Here is a 19,876-nt window from a genome sequence, read left to right on the forward strand (position 1 = left end):
TAACCAGCTTTCCCGATGACTCTCAAGCCTGCCTTCGCAGTCACTTGCTTTTATGGAACAAGCAAGAGGTCAGCAGGGAAATGAAACTTTATGATCTTTAATCTGGCGCAGCCTTTGATGCCGTGAAGAGGCCGAAGGGCAGGACCCTATGCTGGAAGCTGTCTGCACCCACTGTAAACTTAAGTCTCACTGAGAGGATCCATTTGTGAAGTAAAACAAAGCACCCTGGAAGTCAAGATTGTTGAGTCCCTTGCCACAATAAAAAGCGTCCCCAAACAGAATTTCAGCTTTCAAATACAGACATCTTTTTTGGAAGTATGGAAAAAGCTCCTCAGGTTCATGACATTAAATAAAAAGGTACCTGATCAAACTCTCTCCCAGCAGCAAGCTGAAGGATGTAAACAATGGAATCTCCTTTCATCGGCTGTAAAGGTTCCCATGTGATTTCATAAGTGTTTTCTTCCAGCTGATTTGCTTTGGGTGCTAGGGGAAAAAAAAAAAAAAAAAAGAAAAAAAAAGTGTGATTTGTGGGTATTTTAGAAGAGAACAATGGTCTCTACAAATGTTCTTGTTTTTCCCATCAGAAGAAAAGGTCCAAAATCACCAGTGACTCATTTCACAGTTAATGTAGCAAAGGGGCACTGGTTTCAGTGACATCAAGGAAGTTTTCTCACTCTGGCTTAAAGTATGCTTTGCTTTTCTACACTGTCCATTGAAAATGTTTCAGTTTAATGCAAGTGACTGGGCAGTGTAAATCTAAAAGCTGAAGGTTTTTCCAATGTATTTGTTAACAATGCAAAGGTAACTGTTGTCCTTTGAGGCACCAGTCATACAAATAATTTTAAACAATTACCTGCAGGTAATTAGCAATCTGATCTTCAGAACGACTTTCTCTAATGGCAGTCCTTAATGTTCATAATAGAAAAGCACAGAGCAGAGGAAATACTTGTGTTTTCATTTGCCTAAATGCTGTTGTAACTTATATAAAGTGATAAATAACCCTGAAAAATTACTTTCCAGTTAAAAAAGGGTAGAAGAAATCCTCACTGTCTGGGGTGGGAAAAGCTACAGTTCAGGAGATGGCCACATGCCGGCCCTTGTACCAACATAAAGCCCACCACAGCTAGTTTCTGTTCTCTGCCCCACAAAGGCCCTGGAAAGATGCTGGGCTGGGAGAAGGGTCAGGCTGTAGCATTCCATCTAGTACGTAAATGGATCGCAGAAGGGTCCTTGTGCAGTGTGAAGCTCACCTTTAAGAGATGCGGGTGGAGACTTAGTTGTAGTGAAAGCGTAAACTTCAGAAAACCTTCCCTCTCCAGCATCATTATATGCCTGGATTTTAAAATAGTACGTAGTGGATTCACTGAGTCGCTGTACCTTGTATGTGTGACAAGGACCGTTATAAACAGTTACAAACCTGGAAGAAACACAAATTAGAATTATTCAGGAATCACACCTTTGCACATCAGAACCGTAAGTGGAACACTTTCATATCTAAGTACAAAAAAGTGACAATGCATTTCGGGTGCCCCAGCTTTCTCCATGCACGCATGATGAATGTTAGGCAGTTTGACCTCTGTTATTGTTATAATTGGTTCATGATGTGCATTAAATCAGCAACACACACCATTCATACTGGTGGGGAAGTCTTAATTTATATTCATGAAGCATTCATTCAACCTGCCTACAAGCCATACACAGGCTACAACGAAACTACATGACCAAACTCTTGATTTGAATTCAGAGAACAACCCTTGCACACATTGGGTACCTAAGTTGTCATTTCTAGTTAAAGAACAGCTGTCAACCCTGCGATTCTTTACATGCGAACTGGCTTCACTGTAGAAAAAATAAAAAAACCCTGGCAACATAGGAAGATGGTAAGATATTACTATTTAAACAGTAAATGGTATTTACTGTTTACAAGTAAATATTTGTGCAACAGCTATTAACAGCACTGCCAGTTGAAAGATAGGATGCAAAAGTGCAAACAGAAGTGAGAAAAAATGTCTTAAAAACTTGGTAAGTTGTAAAGTGACAATATATCCTTAATGTTCCGAATATCTTACCTGCCAAACCTGTCCTCCATCTGCAAGTTGAATTGTGTAGGGTTGGTAATTAAAGCTCTGCTCGGACCTTCACCCCATTTAAGTTTAAGGCTCTGGTAGCTGAAGACCACACATTCAAGATGAGGAGGGTCAGGAGGTAGTGGTTTTGTTTTGGCTTTAATGGAATGACTGAAAGGACCAACTCCAAAGCTGTTTATGGCCTGTATTCTAATTCTAGAAAGGTGAAAAGAGCAGCTATATGGTTAATTTACTGAGGTCCTGAAAAACTGCTAGGTAATAAAACAACAGTTAAAATTTGTAAAGAATTTAACAATTTAACTCCAAACAATTAAGTAATTAAAATGCAGTTAGAAGTTAACTATACAAATAATCTCCTTCCAAACAAGCCAACACAGTTACATTGTTTGCAACATAATGAAGCTTCAGTGTTTCTCAGTATTGTTGGGTTTAGTGCACAAGCGCCCAGGTCCTCCATGCTGAGTCGTTTGCCTCCCACTGACAAAGTCCATGGTCTGAACTAAGCTTTAACCAAGACTAAGCACGTGACACCGGAACAGCTGCTCTACTCTTGTCCCTATAATCATCCTCTTTTGGTGAGATAAACTCATAATTACATGCATTGCTTCAGAATAAAAAAAATTCTAATCCCAGAAAACTTAGAATAAAGCCTTAACTTCGAGACAGAACATCCGCCTTAACACAACAATCTTAACTCTTGCTGCTAAAACATCGTGGTTTCATTCTGGATGTGACAATTCTGTCTTGTTTTTTGGAGTTGCAGAGTGAATTAGGCAAACAGTCTGTAAGCCGAACGAAAAATTATTCTAAAAATTTAAAACCCTACCCTCAAAGCTATTGATTAAAAAAATCCTGCAAATGTGGTTTCAGAATAAAATGATTAATTATTACCTGTACAGAGTGTCAGGCAGCAGATTCTCAAGAACATGGCTTGTATTTCTGCCAACAGTTACCAGCTGCTTTTCCCCATATTCTATATTATATCCAGTGATCTCTGACCCATGACAACATGGTTCTTCCCATTGAATTGCAAGGCACGTTGATAAAGGAAGAAAAATTTCCATTTGATCTTCTTCAAGTAAATGCAGTACTGACACTGCTGCAGGCACCGACGCGGGGGTTGTCACCACAGCAGCCTCACCGAACAACCCAACTCCAGCGACATTCACAGCCTGAAAGAGAGACGTTTACCCAATCTATGTTTTTTCTAACCAGGCACGTCTATCATGCTTCCTTTTGCATGTAACAAAATGCAGTTTGGAAGAGAATGGAAAATCTCCTGAATAAAATGTAAACACGGCAAAATTTCTGGTATTTCATGCAACACTGGATCTAAACCTCTTTTCTAGATACATGGAGTTAGGAAGGACTTGGGGAGAAGGGAAAGTATATTTACCAGTTACCTTCTATATTTCATCAGCAGGTGACGGTACATCATTTTATTCATTTCTAGCTGAAGTTTTTCATCAAGCTGTATGTACTTGTTCACAGGCTTAGTAACATGTAACAAATGCTTTTCTTACCTGTACTCTGCAATAGTAAGTGGTTGCAGGTGTGAGACCTTTTACTTCATAACTCTGGCAAGGGCCAGTGTAAATGATATGCATTGACCCTTCCGCCTGTCCCCAGTCCAGCCTGTATTCACTGATTTCTGCACCATTGCACGCAGGGCTCTGTGGGTTTAAGTCACAAATTTTCTTTCAGCTGTTGCACATACACACATGCACCATACAGGTGTGATCCCCTGTCACAATGAATAGAGACACTGGAAAGGAAGCACTGGGCTTGAAACCCGAGGGCTTTTCCACCACAGCCAAGGGCATGATTTTAACTTCAGCTTATTAAAAGGTTTCCATCTAGACACACGGCTGTAACAACACAATTCAGACCAGAATTCTGAATCAGAGCATCACAGCCTGGTTTGGGCTGGGAGGGAGCTGACAGCCCCCCAAGCCCCAACCCCCTGCCAGGGGCAGGGACACCTCCCACCAGCCCAGGTTGCCCCCAGCCCCGTCCAGCCTGGCCCTGAGCACCCCCAGGGATGGGGCACCCACAGCTGCTCTGGGCAGCCTCTGCCAGCGCCGCCCTCACAGGGCAGAATTTCTTCCTAATATCTACTTAAATTTACCCTTGGTCAGTTTAAAGCCATTCCCCCTTGTCCTGTTGCTACAGGCCCTACTAAAAAGTCTGTCCCCATCTTTCTTCGAAGCCCCCTTGCAAGTACTGAAAGGCCACTATAAGGTCTCCGCAAAGCCTTCTCTTCTCCAGGCTGAACGACTCACCATCTCTTACCACCTGGATAAACTAAATATATTATATATTAGTTACCATAAGGAGGATTAAATGTCACCCAGTTCATTCAGTTAATACGGAAATTCACAGCTGACATTTACAAGACCAATGTACACCTCTGTAAAGAAATGGGCTTAGAATATTCCAGCTCTACATTTGTTATTTCTTCCGTTTCTGTGTATCAGATGTGTCACCACCACTAAAAGCCACATATTAATTTGCGCATTACTGAAAATCATTAACACCTACCTCCCATGAAACTACAGCACAAGTTGCACTTTTGCAAGTTACCAGGGGTTTGCAACATTGATCAGGGGGTCCTGGAGCAGTAGAGATCTCTGCTTTGTCAGAGTGAGGGCCAAACTGCAAGAAAATACAATTGCATCAATACAGCAACTGCAGTAGAGCAAACACTGATGTGCAAGGATATGAGCTGAAGAAAACAAATTATTTTCAACTTTATAAATAAATAAATAGAGGAGTTCAGTGCTTATTTCCACAGCACCGTTTAAGATTCCTTTCAGGTAGTCTACTCTAAAAGCTGGCCCTGTGCCTACAGGGTATCTGTAATCCTCCCACTGCTATGGTTTCGCAGTCCTCCTTCCCCTGTAGCCAGGCTCCGGCTTCCAGAAGCAGCTGGGTACTGTTTCAAAAAGCTTTTTACGTGACCAACATTCATCCCAACCTTTTTCAAACCTGGCATTATTTGAACACACCCCTCCCTACACAATAGAGTTCCCACACCGCTGATCCGCAGAGGCTACACTAATTGTAAAACACGAGGCAATTTCTTAAGACACAAACATTAAGTGGTTATTCACAGCCAGAAATTCAGGGTTTACACTACAGTCAAAGACATGACTAAAAGTAGGAAGAGAACGTCTAGCACTAACTTTGGACTAGTTACTTTCAGCACTGGCAGTAACCCAGTAAACGACAACAGAAACACAACACCGTGAACATCCCCTTAGGGCTGAAGGAAGGACTGAATGTCCCTGACTAATTTATTGATTCTTCTTTAAATCGTGGTTTTTTACGCTGCAAGAAATTGTGCTCCTTCAACAGAACTACAATAGACGCTACAAATACTATCAGGCTTTTAAGACAGTAGTATCATTACTATCTCTTGTGTAAAAAAACCCCAGATCCCATTAGCACAGTCGGTTGGTTACCCCAACTTTATTTGCTGCTCGTATCCAGAAGCAATACGTTCTCCCTGGAAGCAGATTGTTGACTACGTATTCAGATGCTGGACCCTGATACACTTGTCTGCGTTCATCCTGTTCAGAGTTTGCCATCTCTATAATATATTCCGTAATGTCAGAACCTCCATCTACAGATGGTGGGCCTATAAAACAAAAAGAGATTTTTTCCCCTATTAATTTCAGAAAGCACTTTTTCTTCCAAGTAGTTTCTAATCAGCATTCTCAAGCTAAAAGTTGAGCCAGATGAATTCTAAAAGTTAAGAGTGCAGGCTTTATCATATATCTGAGCAGAAACACTTCTGAAGCTTGCTTTTTTCCCTCCAGTTACTGATAGACTACTTTAAGATGGCCTTCATAATTTCTTTTCAGATATTTTCCACACGTTTCCTTCAAAACACATGGTATCTTCATTACTTTTTTCAGTATCTCCTTTACTGAGATCAAAGTAAGAAAAAGAGGGTTGATTTTTAAATTGCCAAACACGTGTCAAGTAATGAGGCAGCTGGCAAGCTTTCTCACTGAAAGACATTTATGTCTGCTTAAGTCTCACCATATCATTGCACATGCATGCATCGGCAAATCACAGGCAGTTAACAAGCTTTGGTCATCTTAAAAAAACCCCTAAAATAACCCAACAAAACCCAAACAACTAAGGACACGGACTACATCTATCTATCTATCTATCTATCTATTTATTTTTTTTCCCCTGAAGACTTCTACAGATTTTTCATTGGTGTTATGACACTTAAAATCAGGAAAGTATTTTGCTCAGAAACACTGGAGCTTACCCCACTGTAAAGTGATTTCCTTGGGCTTTGCTTTGCCTGCCAGGCATGGAACATGACACGGTCCAGGAGGAACAGCTGATGTTGTAACAGTCATAACATCAGAAGCCTAGCAGTAATACACATTATTTTAGAGTGGAGACACAAAACAAAATGTCACTAAAACATAAATGGAAACAGTTTTCAGAAGCAATTTTCATTTTTCTCACCTGGCTTTCACCACCTTTACTGACACAATAAACTCTCATCCTGTATGACGTCCCAGGCTTGAGGTGATCACACACATGTTCCCTCTGGGGACCACTGTATATGCTGTCCCATTTACTTCCTGAGGAAAGAAAGAAAATACTTTCTACTACAAACTTTTGCAAAAATAAACCTTGAAAATTCTCTCACACCATTATTAATTAAGTCAAGCCACAGAATCAAATTTGAATGATCAACTATGCAGAGAACATGTGCAACACAACATACACATGAAAACAGAACAGGAATTGTGAAAGCAATGAGTAGCGAGTGCATCAGTACACTGAATTAACACACAAGCTGAATTAGTACTGAAAGATGATTGCTTACCAACTGATGTTTCTGAGATTTCCAAGAAGTATTTAGAAATGTCTGATCCTCCATTATCTTTGGGTGGTTCTGAAAGAAATCAACATCTTAAGCTCAATTACAGAAGATATAAAACCAATGCGTTGTTTTGTTACCAGCTTTTCCAGAAAACTTATTCATTCCTTGTAGAATATTCAAGCAGAAAACTCAATTCAAACAGAAACAGAAAACTTCTGTATCCACAGTACATTTTCCAATTAATCGTGATTATGCTAGAAAGAAAAGTAACTAAGCAAATACTGCCAATGTCAGGGATCACCTTTTTTTTTTTTTAAGAATGAATGAAAATTATTTAAGCATCACATCTAGAGGCTACCATAACTGTGGCTACCACAACAGCCTTGCCTGCTTCTCTAAAATGAAAAAAGTAAAACACTACTTTTGTACAACAACCCCAAAAGAAACCAAGCTGCCATTTTTTGGTAATGCTTTCTCCTGCAGTAACAACATCTGCAGAGACAAATAATTAGCCTGAATTCGCCTCTTTTTTTTTAATGTGCATTGGTGAGTGACTGCACAGACATAGACAGCACTCAAATACAGCACTAACAAAAGGTAACAAAAGGTAACCTACCCCACGTAACTTTCACACTGTGCGAATGGATCTTGCCCTTCACGGTCGGTTTACTTGGTGGTCCAGGTTTGTCAGGATTGGTGCTATGTTCTACCACCTCACTAGGACTACTTTTTCCTTCGCTGTTGTAGGCAAAGAGCTGTTTCAGGAATGAAGAGAATACATAATAAATGCTTTATTTAATGATGTTAATATTCTGCTGATCTACAAAATTCTTCTATGAAAAAACCTCCAACCAAAATCCCAAGAAAAGGCAACAATTTAAAAGAAAACAAAACTAGCTAGTGCAAAAAAACCATCGATCTGTATTATGCTTTCACCAAAACCTACTACAACAAAAGTATTACAGGTAATTTTCCGCTGCCTCCACAGAAAGTGTCTTAGCTGCACGAAAACACTGAAACTCCAGAAAAGCATACAGTCATAATTAAATTTGAAACAAAATATAGTACAAACCCTAAACTTGTAGGATGTATTCCTCCTAAGATTTCTTAAAGTGCATGAGAGCTCATCTCCGTTGTACTGTGGCTGGAAACCATAACCCTGTAAATGAAGGAAAATAAGAACACACACAGTCACTAATTTTCCACAATAAACCAAAACCCAGCTCAGGTTGATCAAATATTATTTTTAGCTTGAACTTCACCTTTGTTTCATTGAGTACATGTAATACTTGCCAACTGTTGCTGTATTTTGCAGCACTTTTATTTAAAAGTAAAATACGAAGTTAATTTTATTTGAGCACCACTGTGTATCATGCTTTTACACACGTAACAAACCCCAGCACTTACAGAGCCTTCTTCTTCCATGTCTAAACTGTAAGTGAGAGAGTCATCTGAGGACACCCCACTGGGTGGGCTCCACTTTACTGACAGCCAGGTCACCCCTGCTTCGACAAGCACGGGGGGGGGTGGGGCTGGTGGGACAATTCCAGCTGTATAGTATGTCACTGTCTCGCTGAACCCACTGGAAAAATAATTTTAAGAATTGTTAAAAGCAGCGGATGTGGCTGATCAGAAAATAAATGGTATGATAAATTGTGTTCATTACCTCATTCCAATATCATTTTTAGCAGCTAATCTGAGCGAGTATTTTGTAGAAGGAGAGAGTTTTGTAAGTTTATGCTGCTTCAGATGCCCGTAGTAGCATTCTTTGAAGGGTCCATTCTTCCCCTTTAAAGAAGCGAGAGAAACCTGAGGGTTTTTTTGCATGGGGACTGCATGCTCCCTGCTAAGGTCAACTTCTTCACTCTAAATCTTCCTAAACTTCATTTCACTAATTTAAAAAAAATGAAAAAAACTAACCCAACAAAACCCACCTAAACCCAAACCCAACATATGAGTAAGCCTAAAGAATGTAACAAGCTAACACCACCACTGTCACACTGAGCATGCTGATAGTTATCCTGAGATTTCCTGATAACAAAACCACATTCCGAGATATCCGTTTATTTTTCGGCACTGTAGATTTCACAAAATGGTAACAAATTACTACAGTTGAAAGCAACACAAATTTTTGAAGTTTTTTATCGCTTTGGAATATGTTTCAGTAAGAATTTCAAAAGCCAAGTGGTATTTGTGACAGCTACTGAAGACACAAGCCAAATGCTCATTCATTTAATGCCTAGGCTTTGCTTAATGAAGCTCTGAAAGACAAGAACCAAATGAAGGAGCTTTACGCTGTCCTCTCAGAGGATCTGAAAGGATTGTCTGCTTTTTTTTTTTTGTTGGATTCAAGCTTTTAAATTGGCTTGTCCCTTTAAAACTGTCTGGACAGTTACACTGGAAATAGCTGACGTACCTAAGCAAAAGGTATTTTTAAGTATAATTGGTCTACAGGTGTCATTATGATTTTTTTTGTACTAGAAAAGGTCTTACCTCATCCCATTCTAAAAGAAAATTAGTTATTTTGGAACCATTGTCATTTGAGGACTGAAAAATAAAGAAACAATGAAAAAAGTTAAAATCAAATGGTTGATGTTTTTGCACATTAAAAAACATGTCAGCAATTTAGTTTAATATACTCCAACTGCCTTTAAAAACAAGATATTTAGTGTTGAGCTGAAAGGAATCTGCAGGAGGCACAGAGAATAGCTCTCTTCCACAAACGTGCTTGTGATCTGAAACTCTGCTGTGGGCACAGACACAATTATTCGGTAAAGTGAGTCAGAAAGGGTAAAAACTAGTAGGTATTTTAACTAGTTTCATTCCTCATTCCTGATGGCTCTCCAGGCAGCTATACTACTTCTATTAATTCTGATAGTTTAGAATGTGAACTTATGAATAGTTTTACTTTACGATTAATCCAAATTATATTCTTAGAGCTTTTTTCCTTGTGTCCTAGCACTGTGTGTTTGCCAACTGTCAACAGACGAGCAACGTTTGCCTTGTTAAGACATACAAATTGGGAAACTCCTTCATTTTTTCAAGTACAGGTTACACAAATATTTTAACTGAAGTGATTTAGATATAAATTGCTTTCCAGGTGTAAGTGTAGTAATAAGAAAAACACTAAAAGACAAGAAAACACAGTTACCAAGAAGTCTTCACAGATAACGTATATATTGAAAAGTCAGATTAAAAAAAATAAAGTTACAAACTAACCAAAGGAATTTACTTTGAACGGGTCAGAATAACCATAAGAACTCTGAATTATAATGTTAAGTCATATGTATTTATCATCCAAGAACCCCAAGCAAAAATACACATGCTTCAGCCTCTCCTATGCTGCCAGTTCAGAAGAGAACTTTCCTATGGAATATCCTGCTCCTACTTGGAGACACCTGCTCCTAACTATCACACTAAAGCCATACGCATGAAGCTAAGGAGACAATGAAAGGAAGAGGAAGAAACAATCGTGATTTCAGTTATCAGTCTCAACTGCGCAACTTAAAAGCCAACACCTAAAGTACACACTAGATTACTGACACAGCTAATTTAAACATACCACACATGAACACACCAGACTGCTTACCTTCCACTGCAAACTCAGGCTGTTTTTCGTTCTGTTAATGAGTTTCGGTGCAGCTGGACAGTCTGGCTCACAACTTTCTGTAGTGAAACTCACTAATTCTGAAATGGATTCTTTTATGGAACTGCTGGTTGCTGAAACTCTGAACAAAGGACAATTAATTATGATGCTATTGCATTAGCACCTAAAAATTTAAGGAAAGGGTTGTCAACTTTAGAAATGCACTTAATCACAAGCAGTGGTTACAGCAACAAGACCAGCTTGCTCCTGACATAGGAGACAAGTGCCCAATCCCTCTTCTTTCAGATCATTGATTTTAAGAGACAACAATTTCATGTCTCTTTATTCAGGAAGAAACAACAGAAAGTGAGTTTACAATGTTGCTCCAAGTTCTAGTAACTGATGCCCACATCATAACACTGCTATCTGTTCTATGCTCAGGGAGACAAGGGCATGCTGACAAGAGCGGAGTGATGGAGATCACATAGGTACACTTACTGATCTTGAAGACTCCATTTGGCACCCTTCATTTACTTTACAATTGCTATCTAGCACAGTGGAGATATTTTAGTGATGAAATACACAAGGGAGGCATGATAAAAATTACAGTAAGTATTACCAAATGGTAACAGAACACCTGACTTGAATCTTTTGCTAAAAAGACCTTGAGATTCAAATATGGACAACACTTGTACAAAAGTATGGATACTGAAATGGGCTAAATCAGCTGTTCAGGCAATAAACCCACATTTGTCAGTGCAATTGTTAAACAGGATAGAAACTCAAGAACAGCACTGCTCATTTATGTTTGTTTTTGAAGAGCAATGACTTGACTTATTTGTCAGAAATACTGTCCATCTTATCAGGCCAATTGTAGGTAAAAGAAAGCTTGCCTGCATGGAAAGCAACAGCATGAACCAAACACACACAAAGTGCAAATGGAGCTGTGCTGGGTAACTCACTCAGAACTCCTGCAGTTTAAGAATCTGAGTTTACTTCAGCAAGTCTTAAAACTTGTCTCCTCCTGTGCCCAAGCATTTGAGGAGCTCTCTTCTGCTACTGGATCACAGTGTTCTCTAAGCTTGTTTAACCAGCTTGTCTTTTTCCTGACCAGTTAAACATCTCCACTAATGCTTATTTACTCTACGTGGCAATTCTTGAATGTCACGTCTTGTTCCCTTGTAACACAGCGTCTAAGTTCTCCCAATTTCAACCAGTTTCCACTTCCCCCCTTGCACTGCTACTGAAGTTTGCAGTTTAAAGAAGCAACTTTGCAAATCAAGCTGACAAGTCAGACTTGCAAATCCATGTTCAAAGCTAAATTATTATTTACCACTGCCTTCAGCCTACAACAATCTCTTTCACTGAGTCCACTCTTGTTCTAAAAAATACCAACAGAGAATAACTTCAGTCTGTATCTGAGAAACATGAAGAGACAGAGAAGATGGTAGGGAAGAAAATGAGGTTACATTTTAATGAAATTAGAAGACAAGTGAGAATTCAGATAGCAAAATAGTGTCTATAGCTACGCTATTTTTGTAGAATATTCCTCAAGTTATTTGCGATCACACCTTTTTCATGAAGCCACAATTTTCTAACTCACATATCAACAAAAACATTAAGTATTTAATTCCCAGCAGCATACCTGGCATGATAATCAGTTGCTGGCCTGAGATCAGGGAGTGTAATTGTTAATTCTTCCCCACTGTGAAAAGGGGAAGAAAAAAAAAAAAAGAAAAAAGTGTTACAGCTCTTCCTTATACTTTAGAAGAATAAAAGCTTATTGAAAAGCAAAACCATGTAGCGCACATTTAATTTTCATGTTTCCCATTGTCCATGTAACTCTTAGTGATATTACTTAATATTTATTTCATGTGAAGTAGGTAGGTCTGCAAGTCAACAAGCAGCTCCTGATAGAGAGATTGCTGATCGGTTAATGTTTTTAAACATTGGTATTGTGCTTAAATGAAGAAACTAAACTTACACATAGACAGATTTAAATTTTCCATTTTTACCACTGTTGGATATTGCTACTTCAAATGTAAATGCTGCTGGACTATGACTATGGCTCTCTCCATTCTGTGAACTAACTGGGAGATTCCAGGACAGAACGGCTGATCTTGCTTGTATATCAGAAACCTATTAAAAGCATAAATAATGCAAGTAAGTTTGCTTTCTGTAATAAAAGGTATATTAGTCAATAACACGGTGTCCCTAGTTTGCCTATGAAGTTCCTCAGTGGAGGAATTCTTTACCTTTGCAGTGGAAATACCGAGTCATCATTTGAATTTAAATTATTTCCTCTTTTCACTTCTAGAACACCATCTTAAAGGATTTCCCTTCAAACACTAAACAGACAGACCCACTACATTGCCTCAGTGTATGAAGACAAAAATCTGTATTTCACCTGTGCTGTTTGCATCACTCATCTAGAGCAAATTTTCAGATTTGGAGTCTTGAACGCTGACGCAAGGTCTATACTTCGGCAGCCAGATGGCCTAACTTTCTAACTCTATCACAACTCCCTCACATAACCTTAATATTTAACTACTAAGCTACAGGATAGCAAGAGGCTCTGATTTTAAGTGCTTATGACTAAAACTTTTGGTCTAAGTTTTTTGCTACTTAATGCCCATACTCCAAATTTTCTGTGACAAAGTCAACACTTTGCTTCTGTTAGCATTAATTACAGATGTCAGAAGCAGCAATGAACAAATGCTACCATCAAGCTGGAGCAGAACACCACAACCCTTGCTTACTGTATAGATAATGCAAAGAAGTTACATTAAGCGTGCTCAAGATCAAAAATATCAGTGCAGTACTAGCCTTTTAGACACTGAAATTAACATCACCAGACTCCCAACTTACTAAAAGTATTTAAATACTCAAATATTTGCTCCAATTTCTAAACATAACATAAAAAGATGATCTGCTTTTGTAAGTTCTATTCCCAATACTCTTAAATCCTCTGAAGGGAGGATGGTTCCAAGAGAAGATAAGACTCCCATTAGTTTAGCAGGCCCCTGGTTTGCAAGGTACCGAAGCCCTTGCATACACTAGACAACTTCAACAGTGGATATATATTCTCGGCTTACAGACTGGGAAACTGAGTCAGCCAGACTGTTTTCAGAAAGTTGAGAAATAGTGGGTTTCCATAGCATGGTTGCTTTTCCCAGCTATGAACTCTGACAACTAAAATACGTTTTGTCTATTAAGAAAATAAACCACTAAGAAAAAAAAGAAAAAGAGATCAATAAGACATATGTTACTTTATAGAAAGAATATGCACAGAAAATAAGGGTATTTTAAGGATATTACTTACGACTGGCTTGCCAATGCTCAAGTGAATATCACATTTCTTGGATTCTGTGTCAGATTCTGAAATTTCAAATACAAAACAGATTACCAAAAACCCCAAGAGTAAACCAGTCTGTTACAAAAATGCCACCACAAGATGGAGTTCGCCTCATTAAGAGTTTAACAATAGTACTTATTGTGCAAAGTTCATTTCCCCTGTTTGTTTTGGCTGTGTGAGGGGTAGAAACATGAACTATCCAAAACTAACAGTGTTACAAAACCCCTTTTAGTACATCCTGCACAAAGGGTATATTTTCCTAATCTGAGCATAAATGGGTTTTCTTTGACAACACAAAAACATTCCTCCAAAAATGAAAGGTGTTCAAAAAATGATAATAAGTTCTTATCTCTCTATTGTATGTGCTTTCCTTAAATATCTATTGCAAAACACTTGGTCTTGGTCTAATTCGGAAGCCAGATCGAAACTGCGCATTAAAAATACATAAAGGTACTGAAAGGGTTACATCTGTAAGCTCAATCCTATCTTTGCAATTGTCCACGTCGAACAATACAGGATGTTACTCTGGCCACATACACATTTTTTTTTCCCCCCCTCTCCAATAAATCTGTATTAAGACAAAGCTTTAATCAAGTATATTTTTCATCCTTGAAACAAGCTGGATAAAAGCTTCCACCTCTGCTTACTTCTCAAGATACAAAGTCAGATTTCCCTTTTATTTCTCTAACCAAAGAGTTAACAGTGACACTGACAAGGACTAAACTTCACAGCCCAACAAGACCGCTTAAATGAGGACACATACACCCCCCCAAACTCTAAAAGACAAACAAATGATTTAAGGAATCATGATAAGAAACTTTCTGCATTTCAGTGACACTTTCAAACCAAGAGGAAAGACAACAATATCATATATAAGCTATACCTGCATATACTAATATATCGTAAATAGCCACAAGCTATTTTAAAAGCTCAAACATTCATTTGAGCAGAATAACGCATTGAACTGAAACGACAACTGATCAAACAGCAACCTGTACAGACAGTTGCTCAAGCCTTCCTATTCCCTGTAGTTTTAAGTAACTCAGAGTCATGTGAAAAGTACCACAAAGAATGACACCAGAAGTCTTTTATGCAAGTACCCACAGGTCATCCTTGCTTGGAGTATTGGTCAGTCCCGGATTAGAAAAGGTACACAAGGGGAAAAAAAAAAAAAAAGTTTCAAATTAAATCTTCCTGAAGATCTTATTTGAGAAATCTCAAATGAACACACTTGACATTACTATGATTTCTAGAGGGGAAAAAACCTAAACATAATGAAAAGTATTTCAGGCTTTCTCTAATCCTGAACAGCTAAAGACATCTACAAATTAATTTTTTTCAGAAACCGTTTTGCAATGAACTTACAGTATCTTCTGTTACAAAAGACTCTAGATTTTTTTTTTTTTTTTTTTTTTTTTACTCTGTCAATGCAACCTACCTCCCACCTCTGCATCTGGACTGCCCTTTGTTTTTCCTATCTGCTTCTGCTTTAGTGGTCCTCCGGCCCCTTGCTGCCCCTTTCCATTTCCATTCTGAATTGTTGCATTGGAAGAATTAACAACTTTATGTGGTGAAGATGGAGGGCTGTTAAGTTTATTGTTAGTATGACTACTAGCTTGTCTGTCTTTTAGTCTTTTCTTCAGGTGTTCTTGCATTTTGAGACTCCTTTCATCTCGCTGAATGAAGTTTGTCCTTCCATGAGAACGAGGTTCTACAGAGAAAGGAGAATTTACTTCATTATTCAGTACAATTTATTTGACATCTGAGAAACGCTTTGTAAGTTAGAAGAATAACTGCAGCAAAACCAGAACCTGAAAACCCACAGAACTTCACTGTGCTTGCTTTGCCAGTCTGTAGATGCGTGGAGCTGCATGGCTCACATAACGTCAGCTTGGGGCATCTGTGAAGTCCCAAGGAGTTTTACAGCTGATACTCAGGGGTCTCTGGGCAGCTGAGCAACAGATAAGAAACACGCACGTACCGCACTGCTGACTGGTAGAGCTTTGCTAAACCTTAGGAACCTCACCTGATAAAGAGTTTATGGATTGGGTTCAGATCAGTGTATGACCATAAAGATCAGTTAGCAGGAGAAGAACACACCTAGAGGTTTAATTCTGGTTTTGAAACAGTCAATGTTAGCCACGATGCTACAGTAAAATACCCAAAATATCTGCAAACTTCCATTTTTCCTATTTAACCCATATCCAAATTGCTGATTTTTTTTTTTTTTTCTTTTTCTTAAAAATTATTTTTCACACTTGCTGAGTTCAGGTTGGGTTTTTTGTTTGTTTGTTTTAAATGTAATTCTTCAGGCCTTTCTCTTTTGTTAGCTGCTCAAGATTACCCCTTACAGCGCCTTCCCTGACACAGCCATCCATGCACATTTTCGAAGAAGTGTAAGCAAATTTAGGACCCGAACTGACTTTTTAAAACATAGTTTGGGTTCTATTGAATATTCTACCCTAGAAATGAGCTGAAATAGCTTGATTACTAATTTAAACTTGAGAAAGATAGTGAATGGTCTTACATATTCTAATTTCTTTGTGTCAAATGCCTGTTCATATAATAAGGCTTACAACTTGGTTTAATTCAGCAGTGACCCCAGTCTTCCACTGAAGTATTGCTTCACTTGTATTTTAAACATAGAGTGGACTTGCACTTCATCCTCCAACATGGATTACTGTGTTTTTCAGTTGATGTATGGTATTCTCATTTTCTTTCCAGTCATACCTGAACTTTGCCTAGTCAAAAATATACATTAATGTGTCACATTAAATGCATTTTCAGAATACTTCATGCCCAGGCTGTGACAAAACACAGCAGTTTTGGAGAGCGGAATTTTAGATGAAGGTAGAAGCAATCATTGTGGCACTTACAGTTAACAAAAGTACGGATCCATGAAAAATATACACAGTATTAGAACACTTCTAAGTAACTGGTTTTGCATTGAATTCTTAAAAACTGAACAGCAGAAGATTTAAACTTCATAAAAATCATACTTCACACACACAGAGTGCCTTCAAACCAGACTCCAAAGTACTTTACACACAAATGTATTTTAAGACTGCTCCCTGAGCCTTATATGTGTTTATGGGGCTAGTAACTAACACCAAAACCACATAAATGTGTATGTAACACAGCTACTGACAGAACTCGGCTCCCTCAACCTAGATGCGCTGAGTGAAAGGCCTTGTCACATATTTAAACACCACCTGCGCGCTCACCTTGTTCTTGAAAAACGTGTGGTGGTGGATGCTGGTGAATGAACTGTGGCGGTAGCTCTCCTGTCCCAGGAACTGGAGGGTACACTGGGTGAGGTGGGTGGGGAAGCAAAGCATGGTGATGATGCATGTAATGTGGCACATGGGGAGGAGGAGGAGGAGGATGCATGGAAGGATGGAATTCAGCTGAGTGTGGCAATACCACCACTTTACGAACTCCATTTTCTTCCACCACCTGTCATGCAACATAAGAGATTAAAAGTTAGTACAATAACAATCTTATAAATTTAATAAAGAATCTCCACGCTTATGTTTATACCCACGATATAACATACAGGGATAATACCTATCAAAATGAATTCCAGTGGAAATGCAGCATATGCTTGCTGCTGGAAGAAACTGGAGTTTGAGGCAGTCAGTTTTAAAAAGCTGAACCCCACACACTGAAGTGCTAAGCGATCTATAATTTATGAATAATGTATATATTCTTTTAAACAAGAACTGTGAATTGATTAGGGTGTAATTCCCATCTACTTGTAATTACAGTTAGAACTGCTTTAGCCCACATCCGGACCGACAGCGCTACCGTATGTACAGGTCGCTGCATGCCGCCTCACCTGTGGTACACGTCTGCATGCATGTTCTTAGACTATGGCAAGCACAAAGCATTACAAGTCAGCCCTGCTGTCTTGTACTATGATCCAACCCGACTCAAATGTCAAAATATTCCATGTTTGCCACAGGCTAAGAGAATTCAGACAAGGAACCTGTCTGCATGTCTGAACTCTAGGATAAGAAGATGCTAAGACAGTGCATGCATACGCACACTTCTAAGCATGTGTCCTAAACCAGCCATATATAGGCTTCTTCTGGAATCTAAATTCTGCCAGCGTGCAACACGTTAATAACTCAATGTACTGCTTTTCCTACAGGAAATTTAAAATATGTTAAGGTTTTATACAATAGCATTTTTCTAAATCTTAAAACTGAGGAGAGACTTTGGACAGAACACAGGCTTTGAAAGACAAGGTGAGAAAATGACACCAGCCCAGGATTCACAAAAAGACATATTTAACAATGATGATGATGAAATAAAACTATGCCCAGTGTAGTCTCATTTTTAAGACAGCCAGAACAGACAAGCCAAGGCTGAGGCTTACAGGGTCCTTTCTCCAGGTAGGGCTCACAGGTTGTCATTCTGTGGTTACAAGTCCATTTTGCTCATCTGAGGGATTCCAGTTTTCAGGATCTACCATTCTGACTAGGTCAAAGGCTTCCAGGCTGACCATCAGAGAAAGCACCTGGTCATATCCCAGTTTGTTTCTTCTGCCACAAGACAGAAGTCCACTGGTGTAAAATTCAGATTGTACCCAATGAGAAGTCTGACTCAGAAGTAAACTAGACTCCACTAAACCCTATTTAAAGGCAGACAACAAATCAATCGTTTTCTCCTTCATGCAAAAAAAAAAAAAAAATAGGTATGAGTAACATAATTGGGGAAGGGGGGGGGGAAACAATGATAGAAAAATGTCCAATATTAAAGACAAGCAGACACTTTAATCAAGTCTCAGTAAGAAAACCAGGTGTTTTTTCTTAAGATTGGTTTAAAATGAGTCTGTAGCTTTATGCTTCCTTCCTTCTACATCAATCACCTCCTCCAAGGTGCATTTAAAAGTGCAAATCACAAGTGCTACCAGGCAGGGCCTTACAAGGCTTTAGTATTAACAGAGATGAATCATGTAGTCAGCAGAAAACCTCTGTGGATTCAAGTGGGGGGTGCATTCCAGCTGCGGGCTGGCATACAAAATTGAGATGCAAAAAAAATTTATTTTTTTTTAATACAATCCATAAAGTAAATAATACAAAATAAACCCTGCTTTTAGAAGATTTGCACTTCTATTACTATTACTAAAAATATACACAATTTGTATTTTCAAGCATTTAAAGAAAGCACTTACACAAAAACAGGCCATACGTTTTATCCTGTTAGTTCTTTCAAGATCCTCCCTTAAAGCATATTTAGTTTGGCTACAAGAAATCACTGTAGCATTTCCTAGCTGGCCAAGAAGACATTATGGATGTTGAAATACTGCTTACTCCAAAAGTACATTTTGAAAATCTCCTCAGCAAAAGACAAACTAATGAGAAACCATTCTTCTGAAGGGAAACAGAATGTGTCCACTCACAAACTGCTATGACAAAGTTCAGCTGTGAGACAACCTCAGAGTCAGCTGTATTATTAGCAATTCTTAACAGACTTTAAACAGAATAAAAAAAATTTACAAGAAGTCACTTAAGACTAAGCTTACATTGAATACACTTTGTTCTAGAAACAATGTGGGGGGCTTTCTGGTTCATCAACGTAACTAAATACACCACTCAACTGCAATACACTGCATAACACTAACACATGCTCTAACACATACAAGTCAAAACTCACAGCAAATTTTGATGGCTATGTTACTCTGTTTTATGTATACATTAAGCAAGAACAGGTGGCAGTTTTGAGTAGAAGGCATACATTAATATAGCAAGACTTTCCTATGATTTTACAGCCCAAAGTTGCTATGTCCCCATTCTCCACTACTGAATCACTTCATTCCACTTTGGCAGAAACCAACATAACTATCCCTGGGCTCCTCCAGACAGATTAGGGAACAGAAAGTTCAAGTCTCATCTACTGACACAAACAGTAACTCAAGCTCTGATTTAGAGTTGGTTTCAAACTTGTCTACCCCTGTCAGAATGACCCACAGAAAACAACCCCCCTCG

At 38.7% G+C, this 19,876-nt stretch overlaps 1 protein-coding gene across 6 annotated transcripts in view; it reads right to left on the bottom strand.

The window, feature by feature from the left end:
* The window catches only part of LOC308054092 (fibronectin type-III domain-containing protein 3a-like), a 49,101-nt gene that overhangs the window by 3,016 nt on the left and 26,209 nt on the right, over window positions 1-19,876 (bottom strand). For all 6 annotated transcript variants that reach the window (XM_080366340.1, XM_080366344.1, XM_080366339.1 and 3 more), the window contains 21 exons: window positions 17,108-17,339; window positions 15,322-15,594; window positions 13,851-13,906; window positions 12,513-12,667; window positions 12,174-12,233; window positions 10,532-10,670; window positions 9,436-9,489; window positions 8,609-8,730; window positions 8,350-8,524; window positions 8,015-8,101; window positions 7,559-7,697; window positions 6,946-7,014; window positions 6,579-6,697; window positions 6,373-6,478; window positions 5,552-5,727; window positions 4,629-4,742; window positions 3,611-3,760; window positions 2,979-3,259; window positions 2,070-2,282; window positions 1,251-1,417; window positions 362-483 (listed from right to left, as the gene is read on the bottom strand). In XM_080366340.1, the coding sequence (XP_080222466.1) occupies window positions 362-483; window positions 1,251-1,417; window positions 2,070-2,282; window positions 2,979-3,259; window positions 3,611-3,760; window positions 4,629-4,742; window positions 5,552-5,727; window positions 6,373-6,478; window positions 6,579-6,697; window positions 6,946-7,014; window positions 7,559-7,697; window positions 8,015-8,101; window positions 8,350-8,524; window positions 8,609-8,730; window positions 9,436-9,489; window positions 10,532-10,670; window positions 12,174-12,233; window positions 12,513-12,667; window positions 13,851-13,906; window positions 15,322-15,594; window positions 17,108-17,339 (3,009 nt within the window). The remainder of the gene's footprint in view (window positions 1-361; window positions 484-1,250; window positions 1,418-2,069; window positions 2,283-2,978; window positions 3,260-3,610; window positions 3,761-4,628; window positions 4,743-5,551; window positions 5,728-6,372; window positions 6,479-6,578; window positions 6,698-6,945; window positions 7,015-7,558; window positions 7,698-8,014; window positions 8,102-8,349; window positions 8,525-8,608; window positions 8,731-9,435; window positions 9,490-10,531; window positions 10,671-12,173; window positions 12,234-12,512; window positions 12,668-13,850; window positions 13,907-15,321; window positions 15,595-17,107; window positions 17,340-19,876) is intronic.

Source organism: Falco punctatus, assembly GCF_963210335.1.
Source record: "Falco punctatus genome assembly, chromosome: 15".
Lineage (NCBI taxonomy): Eukaryota > Metazoa > Chordata > Aves > Falconiformes > Falconidae > Falco > Falco punctatus.